The 22467-nt window shown below is 40.2% G+C and overlaps 1 protein-coding gene across 1 annotated transcript in view; it reads right to left on the bottom strand.

Annotated features, from left to right (window-relative positions):
• Positions 1-22467, bottom strand: part of fermt1 (FERM domain containing kindlin 1) — a 76877-nt gene that overhangs the window by 47969 nt on the left and 6441 nt on the right. Inside the window, exons 2-3 of the mRNA XM_048600902.1 lie at positions 19176-19348; positions 8044-8277 (exon numbers count right to left, since the gene is read on the bottom strand). Coding sequence (XP_048456859.1) covers positions 8044-8277; positions 19176-19326 — 385 coding nt within the window. The 5' untranslated portion in view covers positions 19327-19348. The remainder of the gene's footprint in view (positions 1-8043; positions 8278-19175; positions 19349-22467) is intronic.

Below are 22467 nucleotides of genomic sequence, written 5' to 3'. Positions count from 1 at the left end.
AGCAGCATCAGAGGAGCAGGAAGGCTGACACTTTGGGCCTAGACCCTCCTTCAGAAGAAGGGTCTAGGCCCGAAACGTCAGCCTTCCTGCTCCTATGATGCTGCTTGGCCTGCTGTGTTTATCCAGCTCTATGCCTTGTTGTCTCATACAAGCTAAAGTGCCTTCTTACACCAGTATCGTCACTTTTCAGTATTTCATGTTCTACTTGTGCAGATAACACCATCATAAGACAGTGAAAACACACACAGTAAGGAACAAAATAAATGAACGAAAAGTATAGGAGCAGAAATGATTTAAGCCAGGCTCTAACAGAAGTGAATTAGAAATAATAGCCAGCACAGTTTTTGGACACTTTTGACATAAGTACTTAAGTGGCTAAGCGCTTAAGAAAGACTGTAATGTTCGAACTTTCAGCTTTATTTCTATATTTTCTATGGAAAATTAAGAAGGTCTGCAATGTGTAACTTCTAACCTTATTTCATATGTTTTATGTTATACTATAGTTACTGTAATGTTTAACTTTTAACTTTCCTTTTTTCTACTTTGATCTTAAGATTCTGTAACTAGGTACTTGCACCTAAGATGGTGCCTTGTGTAGCGACATTATATACTTTTCACTGTACTCCTGTACTCGAGTACATGTGACAATAAAATCAGAATCAAATCAAATTAATGGGAGAAATTGACATGGGGGAAATGTCACTTTGCTCTAAAACATAGTCAGGCATGTTAATTTCGGATTTATCAACAAAATTTGGTGCCAAGCTAGGATCATTTTGCAATATCTCATAATTTAATTTTCTAAGTACTGTTAACAACTTTGTGAATATCATAAAAAATAATGATAGAGCTCACTGAATATGCATTAAATCATATTTGACTGCACAGCTGAATAATGGAAGATAGAATACCACATTGTTTATTTCATCCAACAAAGCTGTCTGATTCTAGCTACAGGTCATCACATGTCCTTTCTCTTATGAGAACTATAAACAGGAATGTGACACAGTCTTACATGAATTCATAACTGGTAAAAACGAATGTATAAAATCGCTGAACATTATACAGGAAAGACATGTGATCACATAGTAGCATTGGGACTGAACAGCAGCGTGCGATAAAAGATACTAGTTTACATGCTAGAATCAGTTCTGAGATTACAACTCACAAACCAAAACACAGTACAACATTGTATAGCTGAACAAAGAATTCACTCTCGCACGCTCCTCAAATGGAGAGTTGCGTATCTCATCATTTGATCATGGGATATGTCAGATGAAAGCTAGGTGCTCCCCGATAGGAGTGAAGGGACATTCAACAAAAGAACCAATCCAGATTAATATTCCTGCACACTTCTCAAAATTTGGCTTAGCAACAACAAATCGGTTAGGTTTAAGGAACTGATAATTTGCTGCATCCCTTTAGATATTGCACAAAGCACAGGGAGAAAAAGGTTTGGAAAGCAAAATATGTTAAACAGGATAGCAATTAAAATTAATTCAGTATGAGCTAGAGTACTTCATTATTCAATTCCTTGACTTTAATCTTCCCTGACATATATGGAGGTATAGTCCATTTGGCCCCACATACCTGCTCTACCATTCTATGACATTATCATTGATCTCATTTTGACTTCAAATCCACAATTTCGCTTACCCTGATAACCTTTCACCTTCACCTTCAAATCTTTTTACCCCTTTGTTTAACTTGAACTTTCACTGTCTGAATGAATAACATTCAAGGACTCTGCTTTCATCATGTTTTGAGGTAAAGTTCCAAAGACTCAGTCTCTGAGAAAAACAGATGCCTCATCTCTGATTTAAAAGTGTGACCTCTAAGATAGCAAGAGCTGCAGATGTTGGAGTCAGAGTTAACACAGCGTGGAGCTGGACGAACACAGCTGGTCAGGCAGCATCAGAAGAGCAGGAAAGTCGACACTTCAGGTTTACACCCTTCATCAGAACTGGGGAAGGGGAAGGGAGCTCGGAAATAAATAGAGGGAAGGGATGGGGCTGGGGGAAGGTCATAGGTGGGACGGTCGTAGGTGGATGCAGGTAGGTGGTTGTGAAGATAGGTCATGGGAAGGATGGGGCAGATAGGTGAGAAAGAAGATGGACTGGTTACGTCAGCTCAAGGAGGCAGGGATAAGGGGGAGGGGGGATGGATATGGGATGAGGCCGGGGGTGGGATACCATCAATTGTATTTTACATTCTTTAGTTGATAAATAAGAATATTTTAAATGATACCAAGGATGATGATGTATGTGGTTGCAATTTACCTGAACCATAATTGGAAGGGCAGCCAAAGAACACATGGCAAAATGCCATACTGTCTAACTTCAGGTTCAGGTCATTATTTATTACTTGACATTTCAGCTGTGTAACTATAATTATTTTTATCAATCAATAATGGTCTGTGCTACATAACTTTCAGTCTAGAAAAATATCCTGTTGCCTGGGGTTTGCAGGCTGAAGCATATTTAAGTAGCTATCTATCATTTCTTCCCTCAGTTAATGACTTCAGAATTGACACTTAGAACAGCTCATTGACTATGAGGTGACCTAGTGCTGGGAAAAAGCCTGTATTTTCGTCTGTACAGTGTACCTTTAAGAATCAAGTGAACTAGGGAACATTTTGAGATAGGGTGAATTGGTTTTCAGATTATGATATTATTAGGATCCAAAAAGAACGTGCAAACTCTACACAGATAGTCACCCAGGGCTGAAATTGAACTCAGGTCCCGAGCAATGCGAGGCAGCAGTGCTAACTACTGTGCCACCTGTCCCTTTAATATTTCTCTTTTTCCAAAGGAAATAAATCTCAACCAGATATGCTTGTTGTACACAGGCACGTTAATTCAATAAGTGTACAGACATGAAAACAGGACTGATGAAGGGTGTAAACCTGAAACTACTGCTCTGATGCTGCCTGACCTGCTGTGTTCCTCCAGCTCCGATCATGTAACCCTTGTTGATTGCTGTAAAAATGCATCTGGTTCACTAATATCCTTAAGGATATCCGTCTTCAGACCCACAGATAATGTGGTTAATGCTTGACTGCTGTCTGAAAAGGACCTAGTACTCAAGGAGCAATTCAGGATGGGCAATAAAATTGTAGTCACATCCCATGAATTTAATCCCATGATCTTGTAATTGTTTACCCATTCTGGTGAGGTATATCTTATACACATTTGCTCTTAGTTGACAACTTTGTGTCTTGCTGCTGGCTGCTACCATTCAGCACAATTTCACAATCAGAGTTTTCTTCGTCACTCTCTTTGTGCATGATTGACATGTTGTACAGCAGTTGGTTTGAGCTGGCTTCTGTTCCTTCACCATGTAGATCCTTGATTGCTAGTAACTTCATATGACCTGGGCTGATTTTTTTTTTTAAATATTCATTTGCAGGAGGAGCATCTCTGGCTGGGCCAGTATTTATTGCCCGTCCTAGTTGCCCTTAAGAAGGTGGTGGTGAGTTGCCTTCTTGAACCACTGCAGTCTATGTGCTGTAGGTAGGCTTACAATTCCGTTAGGGAGGGAATTCAAGGACCCAGCGGCAGTGACTTCCATGACTTCAAATCCCATGAGCTCGAGAAGTGTGTCACAACATCTCTGAACACGTTGATTAGAAAATCGGGGAGGCAATGGCCTAGTGGTGTTATTGCTGAACTGTTAATCCAGAGACACAGGTAATGTTCTGGGGACCTGGGTTCGAATCCTGCCACAGCAGATGGTGAAATCTGAATTCAATAAATATCTGGAATTAGAAGTCTAATGATGACCATGAATCCATTGCAGATTGTTGGAAAAACCCATCTGGTTCACTAATGTCCTTTAGGGACGGAAACTGCCATCCTTATTTGGTCCGGCCTACATGTGACTCCAGACCCACAGCAATGTGGCTGACTCATAACTGCCCTCTGGGCAATAAATGCTGGCCTAACCAGCAACTCCTTCATCCCGTGAATGAATAAAAAAAAAAATCTATGTGCCATTGATGCATGGCTGAATTGCAAACCACCATCAGGAAATTGGCTATTTCAGGATCATGTAGATCATCATTGGACTGTCTGTGATTCAAGAATGGCATCTACCCAGAGTCATGGGTTTCTGCCATGGTTCCTTGCAGGACAATTAGGCTAATTCCCAAACCTCAATTCTTTGGGCGTACGGCCAAGATGTCCCAAGAGGTAGTGGGATGTCGAGTGTAGCATTTTCTTCCCTGTCCTTTCTTCTCTGCCTTTGGTTTCAAAGCATTTTAAGCAACCGACAACAAACCGCTTCCAGTCATTAATGCCAATGCTGTCATGCATCAAGAGCCTCCAAATGCATGTGCAGTGTTTTCTTTGTCCTCCGTGGAATAAAGGCCACTTAAGAGTTGAGAAAATAGAACTTAATGGGGCAGATGCCTTTTAGCCATTGGATGGAATATCAAGTTCATCATACACAGTTTTGCAAGAGGTTTTCCTAAGTGGTTGTGGAGCTAACTTCAAGAAAGACATTACCATTTGTTCAATGGCCCTCTTAATAAAACTAGAGATTGTAATGGAGGCACTGCTGGTAGAATTTATCTGGCGTTCTTGTGTATTGCTTATAGTCCAGGTACTATTGCAGTACAAGGGTGTGATGCCAATAGTCACCTTGTACACTGGGATTTTTGCTGACTCGTGGGTTTTTTTGTTGTCAAACTCTCACTGCTGTAGCTTGTACAAGGTCTGGCGTTGGATCCTTTCTTCAAAAGGTGGCTTTTAGGAAGTACAGGAAGTGATAGGAAGTGATGAATAGGTTCTAGAGTCTCTCCTTCAACATACATGGGAGGTAGATTATTTTACTGAGTAGATCTGGGTGAAACCCAAATTATACTTATCTGAAGCCCAGGCTAAGTTTCCCAAATGAACCCTCTAAATTTGCACAACATCTACAAACATCCACAAACATCCACTCCCTCCACCACCGACGCTCAGTAGCAGTTGTGTGTACTATCTACAAGATGCACTGCATAAATTCACCAAAGATCCCCAGACAGCACCTTCCAAACACACAACCACTTCCATCTAGAAGGACAAGGGCAGCAGACATATGGGATCACCATCACCTTCAAGTTCCCCTCCAAGACACTCACCATCCTGACTTGGAAATATATCATCATTCCTTCACTGTCACTCAGTCAAGATCCTGGAATTCCCTCCCTAATGGCATTGACGGTCAACCCACAGCACATTGGTTCAAGAAGGCACTTCACCACCACTTTCCCAAGGGGCAACTAGGGACGGGCAATAAATGCTGGCCTAGCCGGTGATGCCCACATCCCACAAAATGAATAAATAAAAACAACACACAGCAATTTCCCTTGCTCTCTTTCAAAAAACTAGGGGAAAAGACTGAGAAAGCTGTATCACAGCTCACACCACCCTGCATTTCTCCTCTCATGAAGATAATGGGCATTCTGAGGGAGTACCTATCAGCAGAAAAAATTATATACTGTCATAGCTTTAGATATCCCTCAGCAACATGTCTCAACCACTCTTATAGATGTAGATTTATTAATTTATGTAATATTGTCACTTGTACTTAGGTACCACGTTCTGGTGCCATCTTGGATTACAGAATAAATTACTCAATAAACTGTACAAATGGTAAAATACTCAATAAATTAATATTAAATTTATATTGCTAAAACTGAAACAGCTTCAAAAGTTCATCTCTCCCTCTCAGTAGACTTCACTGTCTCTTCTCTTCCAGTCACCACCATCTGACATTGTTCCCGTGGTCCTGGCAATTTGTATCTTTCCTGTTACCACCGGCGCCATCGCTTCCATGTCTGCTGCCTCCAAGCTGGAGACGGTCAATGCTGTGCGGGTCCCGTAGGCTTCTCTGACATCGGACATTGACTGATGGGTCCTGACTCTGAGTCGACTGACAGGGTTCTGGCTCGTTTTCTGATGTGGCCGCCTGAGGTTGAGCGGAGACGGAGATACACGGCCTCCAGCAGGAGGATATCAGACGGAGGCCCCAGAGCAACCAAAACCAAAAAGCAAACGTGACCGAGCTACCAAGCTGGACAGGCATCGATGAAGCTGTGTGGATGCGGCAGAACCCATTGCATGAGCCCACTTGCGGCCAACCCCCACAATCAGAAGTCAACCGTTACCGTTCCCTCGGCCATCTTGAATTTAGGGACTCAGTACGTGTGCAGGATCAAGCAGATGGGTTAGATTAGAGAAGACCAGCACTCCACTTTTGAAATGAGTAGTGGCAGGGTAGGCACTGACCGTGACATGCAACGAATAAGTTTGGGAGCAATAATTTGAACTTATTTCTCCTGAAACAGGGGAATTTTCCCGAGAAAACATAATGGAGGGTTGTAAACGTTTTTCAGATGGGAAAAAGCATTTTCTTCTGCTTGCGGTATTACTTAGGCTTGTGCAAACTCAATTGCAATGGCTAGTGAGAAACACTGGGAGAGAATGCAAAAAGCAGAATGCAGTCAAAACCAATGGGAAATTGGATGAAAACAATGATGATGAAAATATGATGCATAGGTGCGGCAAAAAAAGACAAAGTGCAAACCCTAACAACAGCTAGCACGTTCAAATACAATATCCATCCTAAATGGTTGCTTAATTACTTCAACACATTCCTGGAATTGAACATGGGAAATGGACTATCAAATAATTATCAGAAGTTCTGTAGCATTAATCAGGTTATTGCAAGAAAGTTCCATTGATTTTTCTGCTGAAAATATGATTTGCCTACAGAAGACAATCCTTTAGAAGATGGGAAGTACAAGTCATCAGAAACAGTGGACAGGTTGTGCTCAATAAGCTTTTGCTAAGTCATTTTTCTACAGCTTTGAATAGATTTTCTGTAGAAGCAATCACTTGTGGAGAACCAATACAGCTCATAAATGTGTTTTCTTTTGGAATTGGTATTCTGTAATCTATGAAGGATAAAGCATTTACTGGACAGGAGGGCATTGAAAATTTGCAGAACTGAAGATTGCTTTGCATGGATTATTCAATAAATCAAAGAGTTTTGGAACAGCATCAATCTCCTAATGAGATGTAAATAAATCACTGCCCTTTAGACTTATCATTAGCTGACTGCATCTATTTCCTATATACAAAATAAAGATTATTGCTGTCAATACAATTACAGAATCAAAGAGTTCGAATTTCACTATATGTCATTTCTAGTGAAATAGATCACAAACTTGAGTATATTTGCTAAGTACATTTGTGCAAACAGTTTGTTTAAAATAACACTCAGCACATTTTGCAGCAGTTAACTATGGGTCTGCTAAGACTGTTTCAATTTATGGAAAGGCTAAAAGATACAGAAATAGCTGGAAAAATGATCTCAAGTTCACAGCACCTTCCAGATTAACCCACCTGTCCCCCCACAGAAATTTGTAGCAAGGAAATGATGTGGCATTATCCTCTGGATCATTTGCATCCTTAGCCTCGCAAAAACATGAGCTCGTGTCAAACTGCCCATGAACATCACCAAAATACTGGACTTGTGCAGTAAATACAAACAAATCCCTCCACAGATATTTAAGGCCACTGGTGACGTGGTTGTCGCAACTCTTTCAAACTTTAAGAGGCAGAGAAAGAAACCTACTGGAGGTAAAGAGTCTCATCCCACAAATAGTAAGTTCAAGTTTTAAATTCTTCTTTACTTTTTTTGTTACTTCTCATTTCCATCATTGTGAACCCAATTACGCTTTTCCCAATTTCACTTTCCTATTGAACATGGCTATAATTAACTTATCACCTTCTCGGTCACTCCTCCTATTTCTTCATCTATCTTTAATTCTCGCTGTTTGAGGAGACATTGGACCTAAACTTCACATGGTCCCAGAGACTTCACTGTCCTCTCTGCACCAGCTGTAACATGAAGCAAAAAAACTAACACGGTCTGAAGGGTGACGCAAAAGAAAAGGCAGTTTGAAGTGCTCGTTAGATACCATGTTTCAATAGTTACTACACCATTAATTCTTAATTATGGAAGTTAGAATATTAAACAAAATTATCTACTTACTCAGAGTCTTGCAGATATCAATAACGGCCCTGAAGACCACAGATGAGAAACTAACTTTTAACCTTACTGTCTTCATATTGGGTAGCTGCAATTTTAATGATTTATGTTGTGGAGTGTACAACAATTTAGCATCAGCCTGGATTCCATATTTGTCCAGAGTCCAATGTGTCTTCAGAAGCCAGCATTTTTTCTTTGCCCACCAAAGAGCATAGTCTGACCAGTCCTGAGGTACTGCTGTAACAAAAATAAAATAGCTTTGTTAACATACAAAGTGACATCAAACTTGAACCTTCTCAAAAATGTGAACAAATAGCTGAATATTTCAGTGTCATAGAGGTCTGCAGCACAGAAACAGGCCCTTTGCCCCAACTTGCCCATACTGCCCAGTTTTCACAATTTAAACTAGTTCCATTTGCCAGTGTTTGGTCCATATTCCTCCATACCTATCCCATCATCTACATACCTGTTTAAATATTTCTTAAATTACAACATTGTACTCACTTTCACCACTACGTCTGGCAGCCCATTCCAGACACTCACTACCCCCTGTATGAAAAAGAAATGCCCCTCTGGACCCATTTGTATCTCTCCCCTCTCAATCTAAAGCTGCAGTTAAACTAGCCCCCTCTAGTTTTAGACTCCCCTACCATGGGGAAAAGTTGTTGGCTATCTAACATATTGAGGCCTCACATGTCAAGATCTCTATAATCAGGCAAGATTGCCATCCTAGACTGTAACACAGAAGTGGGTAGTTCTGGACTTTGTGAAAATGTGTCATTTAGATGATAGCAAGTAGGGCAGTCAGGCCATGCAAATGAATAGGAGATGGTCATGCACGCTGACTTCCTTTATGCAGAGATTGGGAGCAGATCCATAAAACCCAGTGCTATTGTTTAGCTGTACTTCAGAATGGCACAAAATCAGGAACTGCATAGCAACCATTGTGGAGTTAGAATGTGGAATAATTCCATATCTTTTTTGGCTACAGTCTTTAACTTCAAAGACTCATTATCTGCTAAAAAACCTATGGCTAGCAAACTTTCCTTTCAACATTCCAAAATGACTATATGTGTAATTATACCAAGTCATCTTTAACAATGGCACCCATCCAACTTGGTTCTGACCAATTCTCCAGTGCCAGCCCCTTAAATAATGATGCTAGCTCTAAGGTCCCAGAAACACCCATGCTTTTTTTGCTGTCCTACTGTGAATAAAGTGCAATTCCACGTGCAACTGCATATTATCCTAACACAAGAAGTCTCCAAATGTTTAAAAGCCTGACAGAGTGTACTTCTGATGCACCTTACTCTGTTATCTTGGGCTGTTGCTTTCAAAGATGATCCAACCTTGATTATTGTCGGTGCTGAGTACATACTAGAGTTCTAATTTAAGCAACATATAAGTGTACAGCTTGGAAAAGCATATCATGGAATGCATATTATCATTTTTGGGATTTGGATTTTAAGAAAGGTAGGAGGATTGTGTTCAATTCTGTGAAGTTTTCTTTTAATAAACAGGTCAAAAAGTCAGTAATCCAAGTGCATCAGTTCCAAGAAGACAAAACGTGCCTGGAAGAGCACCTGGGTGTTAATGGATAAAATGTATACACTGCTGGGTTTATGCCATGTAGAGTAAACACATCAGGACATGAAATTTACTTTTGACCAGAAGAGAAGTTTCAAGCTTTTAGTTCAGGAGAATCAGAAGCCCAATTCAGAAGGTAGCAGGGAAACCAAGTTTTTCCCATTCAAATCATGGGAGCCAGTCATCTTAGCAGAATGGTTCCTATTGTATGGAGCTCCCAAGAAGAGAACATTTGGATATAAATCCTCAAGTCGTTAGACCGCAGATGTTCAGGCTATCAGAACCATGAAAGGTTCACACTAGCCAGGTCTGAAAGAAATCATAAAATTATCCATATTCCAAGGGTAAAAAGGGAACTGGAAAGTGTCAGTTAGTAAACATTTAAAAAGCTAAAATTGGAGTGCTATTTCTCTGGGACTCAGTCTCTGTAAATTGTGAAATAAGTTGATACTTTGTTTTCATGACCTTTATAACTATAAGCGTGTGTTCGTTTTATTTCATATGACGAATTTATGACCTGTTTTCGAAGAACATCTACAGCCTTGTCTGAACATGTTTGTGATAAACCATCACATTAAACAACTGCAGAAGTTAAATATATGACCTATGAAGCCAGTTTCTTTCTGGTATCCGACTTGCCCAGTACTGCCATCAGCCAGAATCCTAACACAGGCAATACGTTGAATATAAAACTTAACCTTCATGAGTGGATCTTTATTGATAGTCATCACATTAAGTTGGATGGTTTATAAAAGACGCAAATGACATAACCGTGTAACAAATAGCACATTATTCTGTTACTAGGGCAGAGCTGTACTATTCAGTACAGGCAGTCCCTGGGTTGAAAGTGTGCTCTCAGCTTCAATCTATTTGCAAGTCGGAACACAACGCTGGACAATGTAAAATTGTCGTTTGTAAGTATGAGGAAATATTTGGATCTTTAAAATTATTAGTACACTCCTGCACAGGATTGCATTTGTAAGTAAGAGGATTCATAAATCAGGGACCACCCATATTGCACTCATCACCAAAGCGAAAACTAATTGGCGATGCACTGTTGATCTCTAAGAGTCACCTAGTCTGTTTAAATTCAAGAAATATTTCAGCTAGCCTTCAATATCGATATCATTGAAAATAACTGCTTTAAGATACCAAAGTCAAAAGTTCATGGACCATGGAATCTCACTTAAAACTCTCATCTGGTGCTATTTTCTAGAATGTTATGGCCTACACACCAATGTCCAAATAATTATAATGTTACGGTAATGTTGTAGGGCTAGAAAGAGAAGTAATTGCAGGAGACTCTGTGTTGCATGATGCTAATAGCAGCTGATGACTAAATCATAAATTACAAACACACAAATTAACACTGAACAAAACATATTATCCAGAGGGAATGCATGCTGTGTGAAATAATCATGCCAGAAATTGTCCTGCTTTTTACTTGTCAAATCCAAGAGTTATCTGAAGGCAGGAAACGAATGAAGCAATTTTTATATTATTTTGATCCCTATAAATAAGCTGTTGCTGCAACTATTTATGCATTGACACGTGCTGCCCCCATCTTGTAAATATCTGAGTCTACAAATTATAAATGTGGAGCCTCATTCTTTCAGGTTGTGAATGATTTTCAGAGATTTTTAAGATGTCAGATTTTTAAAAATTCAATTCTTACTTTTTCTGGTCTCCCTGTTATAGGAAATATGTTGTTAAATTTGAAAGGGTGCAGAAAATATTTACAAGGATGTTGCAGGGATTGGAAGGTTTGAGCTATAGGGAGAGGCTGAATAGGCTGGGGTTATTTTCCCTGGAGCGTCGGAGGCTGAGGGGTGACCTTATAGCGGTTTATAAAATCATGAGGGGCATGGATAGGGTGAATTGCCAATGTCTTTTCCTTACGGTGGTGGAGTCCAAAACTAGATGGCATAGGTTTAAGGCGAGAGGGAAAAATTTAAAAGGAACCTAAGGGACACCTTTTTCACACAGACAGTGGTGAGTGTATGGAATGAGCTGCTAGAAGAAGTGGTGGAGGCTGGTACAATTACAGCACTTAAAAGGCATCTGGATGGGTACATGAATTGGAAGGGTTGACGGGGATCTGGGCCAAATGCTGGCAAACGGGACCAGATTATTATGGGATATCTGGTCGGCATGGACGAGTTGGACCAAAGGGTCTGTTTCTGTGCTGTACAACTGTGAGTCTGTCTCTCTTTCCCCCTCTATTTCTCTTTCTAGAGCTGATCTGATAATGAATTTACCTCCTTTAATTTGCACTCCTTTTGAGTCCTAGACCTATTTCTTTCTAAATTCTTTAACCTGTTTAACTGTTTCCCCCAATACTTGCCAAGATCTGAAGGAGCAGCCACTGCTGCGGGGGGACGTCTACATGAGTCTTAGCATCCAAATAGCAAGACCCTCCTACCTTGGGCCCGTAATGAAGTTCCCAGGTTTAACTCGGGATATACGCAACTTCATGACAAATTCCTGAATGTCAAACTACGTCTAGACTTCAGAGTACCATTTTGAAAGTTTGTTACCTAAAAAAATTAGCAATAATAAATGGGCTTAAGTGACTTCATAACAGCAATATAGAATCTTGGAAATTACAGAACAGAAAAAGCCCATTCAGCTCGTCATGCCAATGCTAATGCTAACTTTTCAAATCGGGTCTATTCTAATTATGTGTTGCATGAGTTTGCTCGAAGCTACGCTACTCTAAATATAATTTTACAACTTGCATATATTCTTTAACAATCATTTTCATGATTTTTTTTTGAACTGTTACCCTAAGTATCCTGATTAAACTGAAGGGTCACCCATTCAGTATGATCATGGCTAATTGAACACTGCAATGACTTACTTCTACCCCAAACTCATAATCCTGGACAACATTGACAGGAACCCAACAGCATAAATATCTTATCCATTAGCACTACATGGGCTCTTGCCAGGTTCTGGAACGTGTATGAAACCACTCTTTACAATCAACACAGGCTACGGGATTTAAATGTTTTGCAAAGCACAACACAAATTCTACAAGATTCAGGTGAAAGAATCTCTGGATCTGTATGGATTTCAAATTGTAAAAAAAGGACATCCACAGAAATTTCATATTTCTATTCCTTACTTACTGAGGAATGACCTGCAAACTCAGGAATCATTAACTTAAACAGCTTCAAATGGTTTCCAATGGATGGTTTAAAAATAAAACAAAATCAGCCAGCTCTGTGAAAGTGCATTGTAACACATAATTAGAATAGACCCGATTTGAAAAGTTAGCAGTAGCATTGGCATGACGAGCTGAATGGGCTTTTTCTGTTCTGTAATTTCCAAGATTCTACATTGCTGTTATGAAGTCACTTAAGCCCATTTATTATTGCTAATTTTTTTAGGTAACACAGATGAAGAAGCAGTGGTTATTTGTCAGATATTTAACCCACTGAGCTGGCCCAATATATCCTGGATTTCCCCAAAGTTACAGAACTCAACTCAACTGTGACCAGAATGCCTCATTGACAGGAAATACACTTGTCAGCCTCTCAAGTTTACAGAAACAAGATTTACAGAAACACAGAATTGTTTTGGTGCAGAAGAAGGCCATTCAGTCCATTGAATCTGTGCCAGTTCTATTACCAAGTGCCAATCTTCTGTCTTTTCCCCTTATCCCTGCAAACCATTAGGATCCAAATAATCAACCTGCAAATCTCAACTCAATCTGCTTCCACCACATTTCCAGGCACTGTATTCCTGATCCACACATCACCTTGTTTTGTTTGCACATCATATCATTTAGCCAGAGAGTTAGCTGCACATCTAACCCATTCTGCCCAAGGCAGTAAATATTGACACACCAGACAGGCAAAGCACATGTGATGATTCAAAGCTAGGACAATGAGGCAGATCCTTAAATTCAGAAACAGGCCATTCAGAAGTGAAGCTAGGAAAAACCTTTTCACACAAAGGATGACAATCTGTGAAACTCTCTCCCTCAAAAAGTAGAAGCTGTTAACTCCATTAATAATTCTAGACTAAAATCAAAGGAGTTTCATAATCAAGGATGTAAAAGCATCCACTCCCTCCATCACCAATGCTCAGTAGCAATCGTGTGTGTTGTCGACAAGTTGCACTGCAGAAATTCAACAAAGATCCTCAGACAGCAGCTTCCAAACCCACCATCACTTCCCATTTAGAAGGACAAGGGCAGCAGATATATGGGAACACCACCACCTCCAAGTTCCCCTCCAAGCCACTCACCATCCTGACTTGGAAATATATCGCCGTTCCTTCACTGTCACTTGGTCAAAATCCTGGAATTCCCTCCCTAAGGGCATCGTGGGTATTCACACAGCAGGTGGACTGCAACAGTTCAAGAAGGCAGCTCACCACCACCTTCTCTGGGGCAACTAGGGATGGGCAATAAACGTTGGCCAGCAAACTACGTCCACATCCCACAAATGAATGAGAAAAATACATATGGATCAAAGGTGGGTGAATGGAGTTAAGATACAGATCAGCCTTGAACCCTTTGAATGGCAGAAAAGGCTGAATGGTCTACTCTTGCTTCCTATATTCTTATAAACTATTCAATTTTCCAATATTCACTCTGACCAGATATTTCTGTACATGAGAGCTCAGAGTTAGGAAATTCATTTTAACAAAGATGCATTTATCAAAGATTTAAGGCTAAAGGGATATATAAACTATTTGTGTAACCTCACTGAACATTACCATATTTCAATTATACAGAACTTTAGGACACTAGAACATTTCAAAGTGCTTCATACAGTAAATTAATTTTGGGAATACAGTAATGATAAGGTCCTGGGGAGTGCTGCTGAACAAAGAGATCTTGGAGTGCAGTTCATAGTTACTTGGAAGTGGAGTCCCAGGTAGATAGGATAGTGAAGAAGGTGTTTGGTATGATTGCCCTTATTGGTTAGCATATTGAGCGTAGGAGTTGGGAGGTCATGTTGCGGCTGTACAGGACACTGGTTAGGCCACTTTTGGAATACTGCATTCAATTCTGATCTCCCTGTTATAGGAAGGATGTTGCGAGACTTGAAAGGGTTCAGAAAAGAGTTACAAGGACGTTGCCGGGATTGGAGGGTTTGAGCCGTATGGAGTGGCCGAATAGGATGGGGCTATTTTCCCTGGCGTGTCGGAGGGTGAGAGGTGACCTTACAGAGGTTTATAAAATCATGAGGGGCATGGATATGGTGAATAGACAAGGTCTTTTCCCTGGGGTGGGGAGTCCAAAACTAGAGGGCATAGATTTAAGGTGAGAGGGGAAGAATTTAAAAGGGACCTAAAAAGCAACTTTTTCCTCGCAGAGGGTGGTGCATGTATGGAATGAATTGCCAGGAGAAGTGGTGGAGATTGGTACAATTACACATTTAAAAGGCACCTGGATGGGAATACGAATAGCAAGGGTTTAGAGGGATATTGGCCAAATGAGACTAGATTAATTTAGGATTTCTGGTTGGCATGGACGAGTTGGACCGCAGAGTCTGTTTCTGTAGTGTATGACTCTATGGCTGTATGACTGTTGTTCTACGGACAGACAAGACAATCATTTCCCACATACGATCATAAAATGAATGACTGCTCTGTACTTTCATTTCACTAGTGGTACTGGTGGAAAGAGAAATGTTAACCAGGACATTGGAACAACTTTGCTTGATTTAAAAAGGCATGGTGTTCCTTTAATATCCATCTGAAACAGTGAAAGATTCAGTTTAGCATTTCAGTCGATGGATAATACTTTAGAAAAAGCAGCAGTGCCTTGGTGTTGCATGAGAGTCAACTCTGCAGTTTTAGTCTTCACAGACAGGCAGTTTATGATGGACAAAAAAATGCTACCAAGCTGACACAGCAACAGAAAGTTGCTCATACTTTGTACTAGTTTGATTATTTCTAAAGAGAAAACAGAGCAATAGAGGGTCTTTGGAAATTTTTTCTTGCATCTGTGCCTAAGTACGATCGGTCTAACATCCAGATATTTTCTCTTATCAACATATTCAGACAAGTTATGACAATACCCCTGGAGAAGGTGAGACTTGAACCCAGCTCACATGCATGGACACTACCACTGTGCCATAAGAGGCCCTTCAGCCGGTCATTTATTTTTTCTAATCAAACTGTTCAGAGATGCTGTTGCACACCTCAGGATTAGGTGTGATTTGAACCCAAGTCTCTTGGTCCAGAAGCAGGGACACTACCACTTTGCCACAAGGGTCCCCTCCAACGCAGTCAATATTCTGTACATTCATTGTCTCCAGGTGACCTAACACATTAGGGCACAAACCCAAACAGGCTGAAGTCATCTGATAATTAACCAGGAATCATAATAAAGGCTCTTTCAGTTAAAACTGTTGATGATTACTCACGAAAATAAACATGTCTCTCATTTTTAGAATATCGTTGTGAATCTTTAAGGAAATCTCCTTCATTATTCAGTCTCTAACACACTCTGAACACTATGATTACAAAGGCCATTGAAGAGAAGTTAAAATTGTTATTTTATTGCTGGTTTTCAAAGATCGTGGCTGGACATCTTGCCCATTTCATTGAAGAACCAGCAATCATGTCTACATAAACAGAACAAGGACAAAGATAATGTTGTGTTAGAAAGTAGCTTTTCATCAATGCTATATTAAGCAACAGTATCCTTTAGTTTCAAGGAATGAAGCATATTTTCAAAACAAGCTTTATAAAGACAGTTCAGTAATCGTTCTACATAATGCCTGACTCTTTCAGATCGACAAATTTCCTTAGGATCCTGTAGTGGTGGCTGCCCCATTGGTTTGACAGTTCTGGTCATGAATCTTGAAAACATGCATTTTATGCTTTCTTGTTGACATAATGGCCCATTGTGATAATCAACGCAATTGATAAGATCTTCTGCAAAAGCTGTTTGAACAAATTTATTGTCAGTATGCAACAGAAAATTCCAACAGAATTGAGCTGCCAGAGGAAGTGGTGGAGGCTGGTACAATGACAATTAAAAGGCATCTGAATGGGTATATGAATGGGCAGGGTTTAGAGGGATATCGGCCTAATGCTGGCAAATGGGACTAGATTAATCTAGGATATCTGGTCGGCACGGACGAGTTGGACCAAAGGGTCTATTTCCACGCTGTACAGCTCTATGACTCTAATTTAGCAGTATTGACATTTAAAAGATCAACCCAACCATTATCTGTCACCTTGGTTTTAGATATTAATTGTTACTTCAAATGAATAGTAATCTCTACAATGCAAATGAGTTGTGGTCTGCCTCCATGCTGTCATGCAATTTTGCATTTGTCATTGCACTCAACTAAGAATATCTCAGGACTTTAAAATCAGCTCTCTACTCTTTCTCATCCAAATACTCCCCCTTGGAGGCATCATTTGTAAACACAATGTTCAGTTTAAAAATACATGCTGAATACAGCACTCAGCTCTATTTTTCCACTAGAACATAATCCTTCTACTGCCGCTGTGTTGTCAGATTGATTGCCTGATATTTAGTCATGAATGAGCCACAAACTGTTCCAGTTAAATGTTGGGACGGCCAAAACTATCTTCTTTGGTCTTTGCCTCTTAGACTTGCACCCTCACCACTGATTTCCTCCCCTCCCCAGCCGCTGTTACAGGTTGAATCATAGACTCAAAGTCCTATTGTTCTGGACCAGACCATATCCCCTCAAAATATTTTAGGAAGGTAGCCTAGATCCGAACTCTTTCTTTATTTCAAAGGCAAATGTGAAGTGTCTGCTCAGATGCAACACAACTAGTCAAACAAGTCAATGTTAAGTAAAACACAATTTATTTAAACACTATAGTTAAAATACAAACAAAGGATGAGGAATTTAGATTAACTTAACTCTATAGCTTCACCCTAAGCTATGCATCTGATCTGTTACACACTCTGTTGCCAACATCTTTACTTTGGGTTCCACAAAATCAACTGGCCCTGTCCCTGTAATGGCGTGTATGCCTTTGTCACTCCAGACCGGACTATTCCGAAGTGTCCTCAGTTAGTCTTTCATCCTTTATCGTCTATTTTAGCTCTACTTCCTGCATACTATCTTGCAACAAATCCCAATCAACCCATCATCCCTGAACATTGAACACATCGCATTTAACCCATCCATGGTTTTGATGTTCCCTATCTTTTCCCAGCCCTCCAATATCCATAGAACAGTCTTCCTGACTCCGGTTTTTTCTCCATGATTTCAGCCGAACCCATCCCAGGCTTTCAGAGAGGTAAAGTGAAAACTAATCAGTTAATAGTGTTCTTCATGTACATATTAAGCTTGAAAATGTAGGATTGTGACATTAAAAGGAGAGAGAAAAGGTGTAGATTTTTGCATTTTACTTGACATTTTCCAGTTTTAACAGTAGTATTCACCAAGATAAATGCTAATGATGGAATTGAACTTTTAAATATTTCTCTTTTAAATTTGGAGGAATGTAGGAAATAGAAGCAGGACTATGCTTTTTGGCCGCCTCATGCCTGTGCTGCCATTCAACTAGATCATAGCTGATCTTCTATCGCAACACGATTTTCCTGTATTATCCCCATATCCACATCTTTAATATATAGATATCTACAATATTTTTAACATCTGTTATTGGTATGTCAGTGATGTAGGATAGGTCTAATTTATTGTTTATCCCTGGTCTTCCGGCAAAGGTGCTGAAGTGCCTTCTCCTGGAGCTGTCGTGGCACACCTGCAACAGGAAATTTCAAGATACTGACCCCTTAACAAATGGAACAGCATGCTTAGATATGAGGGGGAAGTTTACATCCCTACTGTTGAAACTCAACCATTTCTAGGCCTCACACCTTCTACAATTTTTGACCAAAATGAACACCTCGTTGTCTTACGTTGTTGAATCCCAGGCATTCTCTGCAGGTGGTGGACTGCTTCCTATGTAATTTCATTTGAGGATACCTCTAAATTTTACGTATATAAACAAGCCTCCCATTGAATCTGGATCAGAGCTACAGCAGCAGAATCGGAGACATCCGGAGACATTTCAGTTCCCGTGTCTTAAGAGAGGAATGGCATTGACCACACCAGTCTGATCTTTCCATTTCTCACACTCTTTACAACCTCTGGAAGTGACTGAGCTAGCACGGAGACAACTCGCTTCAGGTTCTGGAGGGCTCTTTGCTTAGAGACTGTACCTTAACAGGTGCTGCATTCAGACTTCCTAAACATCTGTGAGTTAAGACAAGTACAGAGAATGGAGGTCAGGTTGATTATTTCATCAAATCAGTAGGGATCAGCTGCTGTTTACCTGGCAGCCATTTTCATATAAGTTTGGAAAAAATATCCTGTGGAGCAGAGTTGATTTCAACTTAGATCCCAAAAGTGTCTGAGCCATTGCTCTAACCCCTCACATCTTGTCCTTCACCCATTATTCTAATATAATGTCATAAGTGAAAAATAAACAGAGATTTCAAATGTAGTTCCACAGACAAGTGAGAATTTTCTGAAAGTTGATTTGTTAAGCATACATCACACATTTGGAGACAAATAAAAATTTCCACTTACGAATTTGCTCCACTAATTTTAGCATGACGCCTCCAACATGAAAGTCCCCTGTTACTCTCAAATTAAACTCCAAAGGTGTATCTTCATTTGGCTGATCCACCTGAACATTAAGTTCCCATGAAGAGGCTCCACAATCATTTGAGGATGACATCTTGTCAGGATTAATTCCAGCTCTATTAATGAAAAATGTACAAAATTTACTAAGGTTAACATTTCAATTCTTAGTGATCATCTGCACAGCAAGAGATTTCACCTAGCCTGTTAGGGCTGCCCATGACTCAGCAGCACAAAATGGTTAACAGCAGGCCCATGGCTAATGCAGCAGAACATGGTCGACAGTAGTTAGAGACCTTGGGAAAATATTTGCTTAATGTAGTCTTCACAAGTAGAACAATAGTAACTCTGTAGACTCAAGGTTACTGGACTGAGATAGAATGTGCAGCTGCAGTTGCCTTTGCATAAGACGTTTCACAATAATTAGTTGTTTCTCTTAAATTATTTAATCAAAATCAGTTACAATATTAAGAGTTGGTTTTAGTAAAGATCCTTCACATAACCATAGATACAGATTCCGAAGTAGTTATAGATCCACTCATATACAAAAAAATCCACCATAAGTATTAGAAGAAGAGATTCAAACCAGTTTCAGACAGTAAAAGCAGCACCCCACCCCCCACTCCCCCCCAACCATTACAGGGAGAAATGAATCATAGGTACAGAAATTAGCTGACATTGGAATGTGGATTGAATGACATTGAGACACAGCTTGTTAGCTAAAGAATTCTAACATTAGGTGTAACCACATTATTTTGTTGGAACTGATAAAAAAAATCAATATTCTTTTGTATTTCCTGTAATGAGGGATTTAAAAAAGTCCTGAAGTGATAGGCAAGTCTCCAATTAATTGTCAGTTAACATAGTGCAGCTGGCAAATGTTACTTGAATACAGTATCCAATGTGAAAAGCCTCAAGAAGGGAGGTAAGAGTGTCTGGGAAACATAATGAAGGACCTGGGGATAGACCCATAAGACTGTCCATCTCTTTGTCATTCAGTGATATGATTGGCTTAATTGGAAATACACTGAAATTGCCGAGGCAAGCATGAATTGTATAAGACGCTGTACCAGAGAGTCAGTTACAAAGGGGTAACTCAGCATCATTGACTGATAGTAAACAAGGGGGAGGGGGGAGGCGGGTCCAGGCGTGTGCACGCTAAGCTTGAACTGTATAAGCTAAGACATTCCAAAACGCTTCATGTGCTTTATTGCTCTGGGGAATGAAGCTGTACTGAAAATAAAGCTGCAATAAAAGTTATCTGAAACCATGCTGTGACTCAGATCCTCATTGGAAAATATCAGGTCTAACAGAAGGGCGGCATGGTGGTTCAGTAGTTAGTACCGCTGCCTCACAGCACCAGGGACCCGGGTTCAATTCCACCTCGGGCGACTGTCTGTGTGGAGTTTGCACATTCTCCCACAGTCCAAAGATGTGCAGGCTAGGTGGATTGGCCATTCTAAATTGCCCATAGTGTTCAGGGATGTGTAGATTAGGTGGGTTGTAGGGGGATGGTTTGGGTGGGTGCTCTAAAGGGTCGGTGTGGACTTGTTGAGCCAAAGGGCCTGTTTCCACACTGCAGGGATTCTATGATGATAGCCTGACACCTGATAAAGGGCGCACTGTCTTTCATGTAATTCAAATCTTAATTAATGTAATTTTCAAAAAGACAGAGTCAGGAATTTTCAAACTGCAGCTGATTAAATTCATTGTACACCATGGAAATATAAATCCATCAAATTCATTGTGAGGCATTTGCATCTCAGTGTTTTTATAGGTTAAGATACCTCACACTATCACAAGACAAATGCAGTGTACAATGTAGTGCTGAATCATCCAAAGCCAGTTTAGCGTCCCACCTGTATAAAATCAGTTAACGGCAACTAGTCATTGACTGGAGGAATGCAATTAGTCTCGGGGGCCCGGGTAGCAAAGGGATAAAAGATCTTCCAAAAGTCTCACCCATGATCAAAATCCATTAAGTTCTTGCCTTACAATGTGAGCTATTGTGCGTGAAAATGAACAACATGATTGGACTGATATGAGCTTACTTGCACATGCGTGCTTGCGCATACATACACATCGACGCGCATACAGGAGAAGAATAGGAGGAGTTAAATGTTATTTAAATAGAGAAAGACTGAAGACATCTGCAAAACAGAGTGATTTGGGAGTCCTCATTCACGAATCACATAAACCCAGCATCCAAGTCCAATCGGGAAGGCAAATGGAATGCTGGCTTTTATTTTGAAAGGAATGGAGCATAAAAGTAAAGAGGTTTTGTTGAAACTATACAAGGCATGAATAAAACCACAGTTGGAATACCATGAACAATTCTGGGTCCTTATTTAAGAAAGATTCACAGGTATTGGAGTAAGTCCAACCAAGATCCACTAGGCTGACAACGGGTACACAGTTATTATCATGTGAGAAGAGGTTAAGTGGGTTGGGCTTGTACTCATTGGGATTTAAAAGAATAAGAGGCGACTTATAGAATCATACAATCCTTGTCATGTGGAAGCAGGTCATTTGACTCATTGAGTCCACATCAGCCTCTCTGAACAGCATCCCACCAGATCCATCTCCCTACCCAATGGCTAATCCACCTAGCCTGCACATCTCTGGACTCAATGCCAACTCCAATCTTTAACTTTCCTGCCTTTTCCCCATAACCTTAATTAAAGATTTATCTCAGTCTTGAATCTACCAATGACCCTGCATCAATAGCCCTTTGTGGTAAAGAATTCCACAAATTCACTGCCCTCAGAGAAAAAATTCCACCTCATCTCTGTCTTAAATGTGCGAACCATTATTCTGAAATTTTGCCCTAGGTCCAAGACTCTCTCACAAGAGGAAACAATGTCTTTGCATCTACCCTGTCAAGTCCTCCAAGAATTATGTTAAGATTCAAGACCTATTGAAATACACAGGATTCTTAGGGGACTTGACAGGGTAGGTGCTGAAAGGTTGTTTCCCCTTGTGGGAGCTTCTGGGACTGGAGGGCAGAATCTCAGAGGATCACCTTCATAAGACAGAGAATGAGGAGGAATTTATTTTCTGAGAATACTAAATCTGTGGAATTCTTTATTGCAGAGGGCTTTTGAGGTCATTAAATATGTTCAAGGCTGAGACAGAGAGATCTTTAATCAGTAAGGGAATCAAGAGTCATCGGGAAAAGGCATGAAAATGGTGCTGATGTTGATCAAATCAACCCCAGTCTCATTGAATGATGGAGCAG

The sequence above is a fragment of the Rhincodon typus genome, chromosome 9 (genome assembly GCF_021869965.1).
Source record: "Rhincodon typus isolate 14 chromosome 9, sRhiTyp1.1, whole genome shotgun sequence".
NCBI classification, from domain to species: Eukaryota; Metazoa; Chordata; class Chondrichthyes; order Orectolobiformes; family Rhincodontidae; genus Rhincodon; species Rhincodon typus.
Note: the sequence above shows the minus strand (reverse complement) of the source record. Positions and strands in the feature narration are given on the sequence as shown.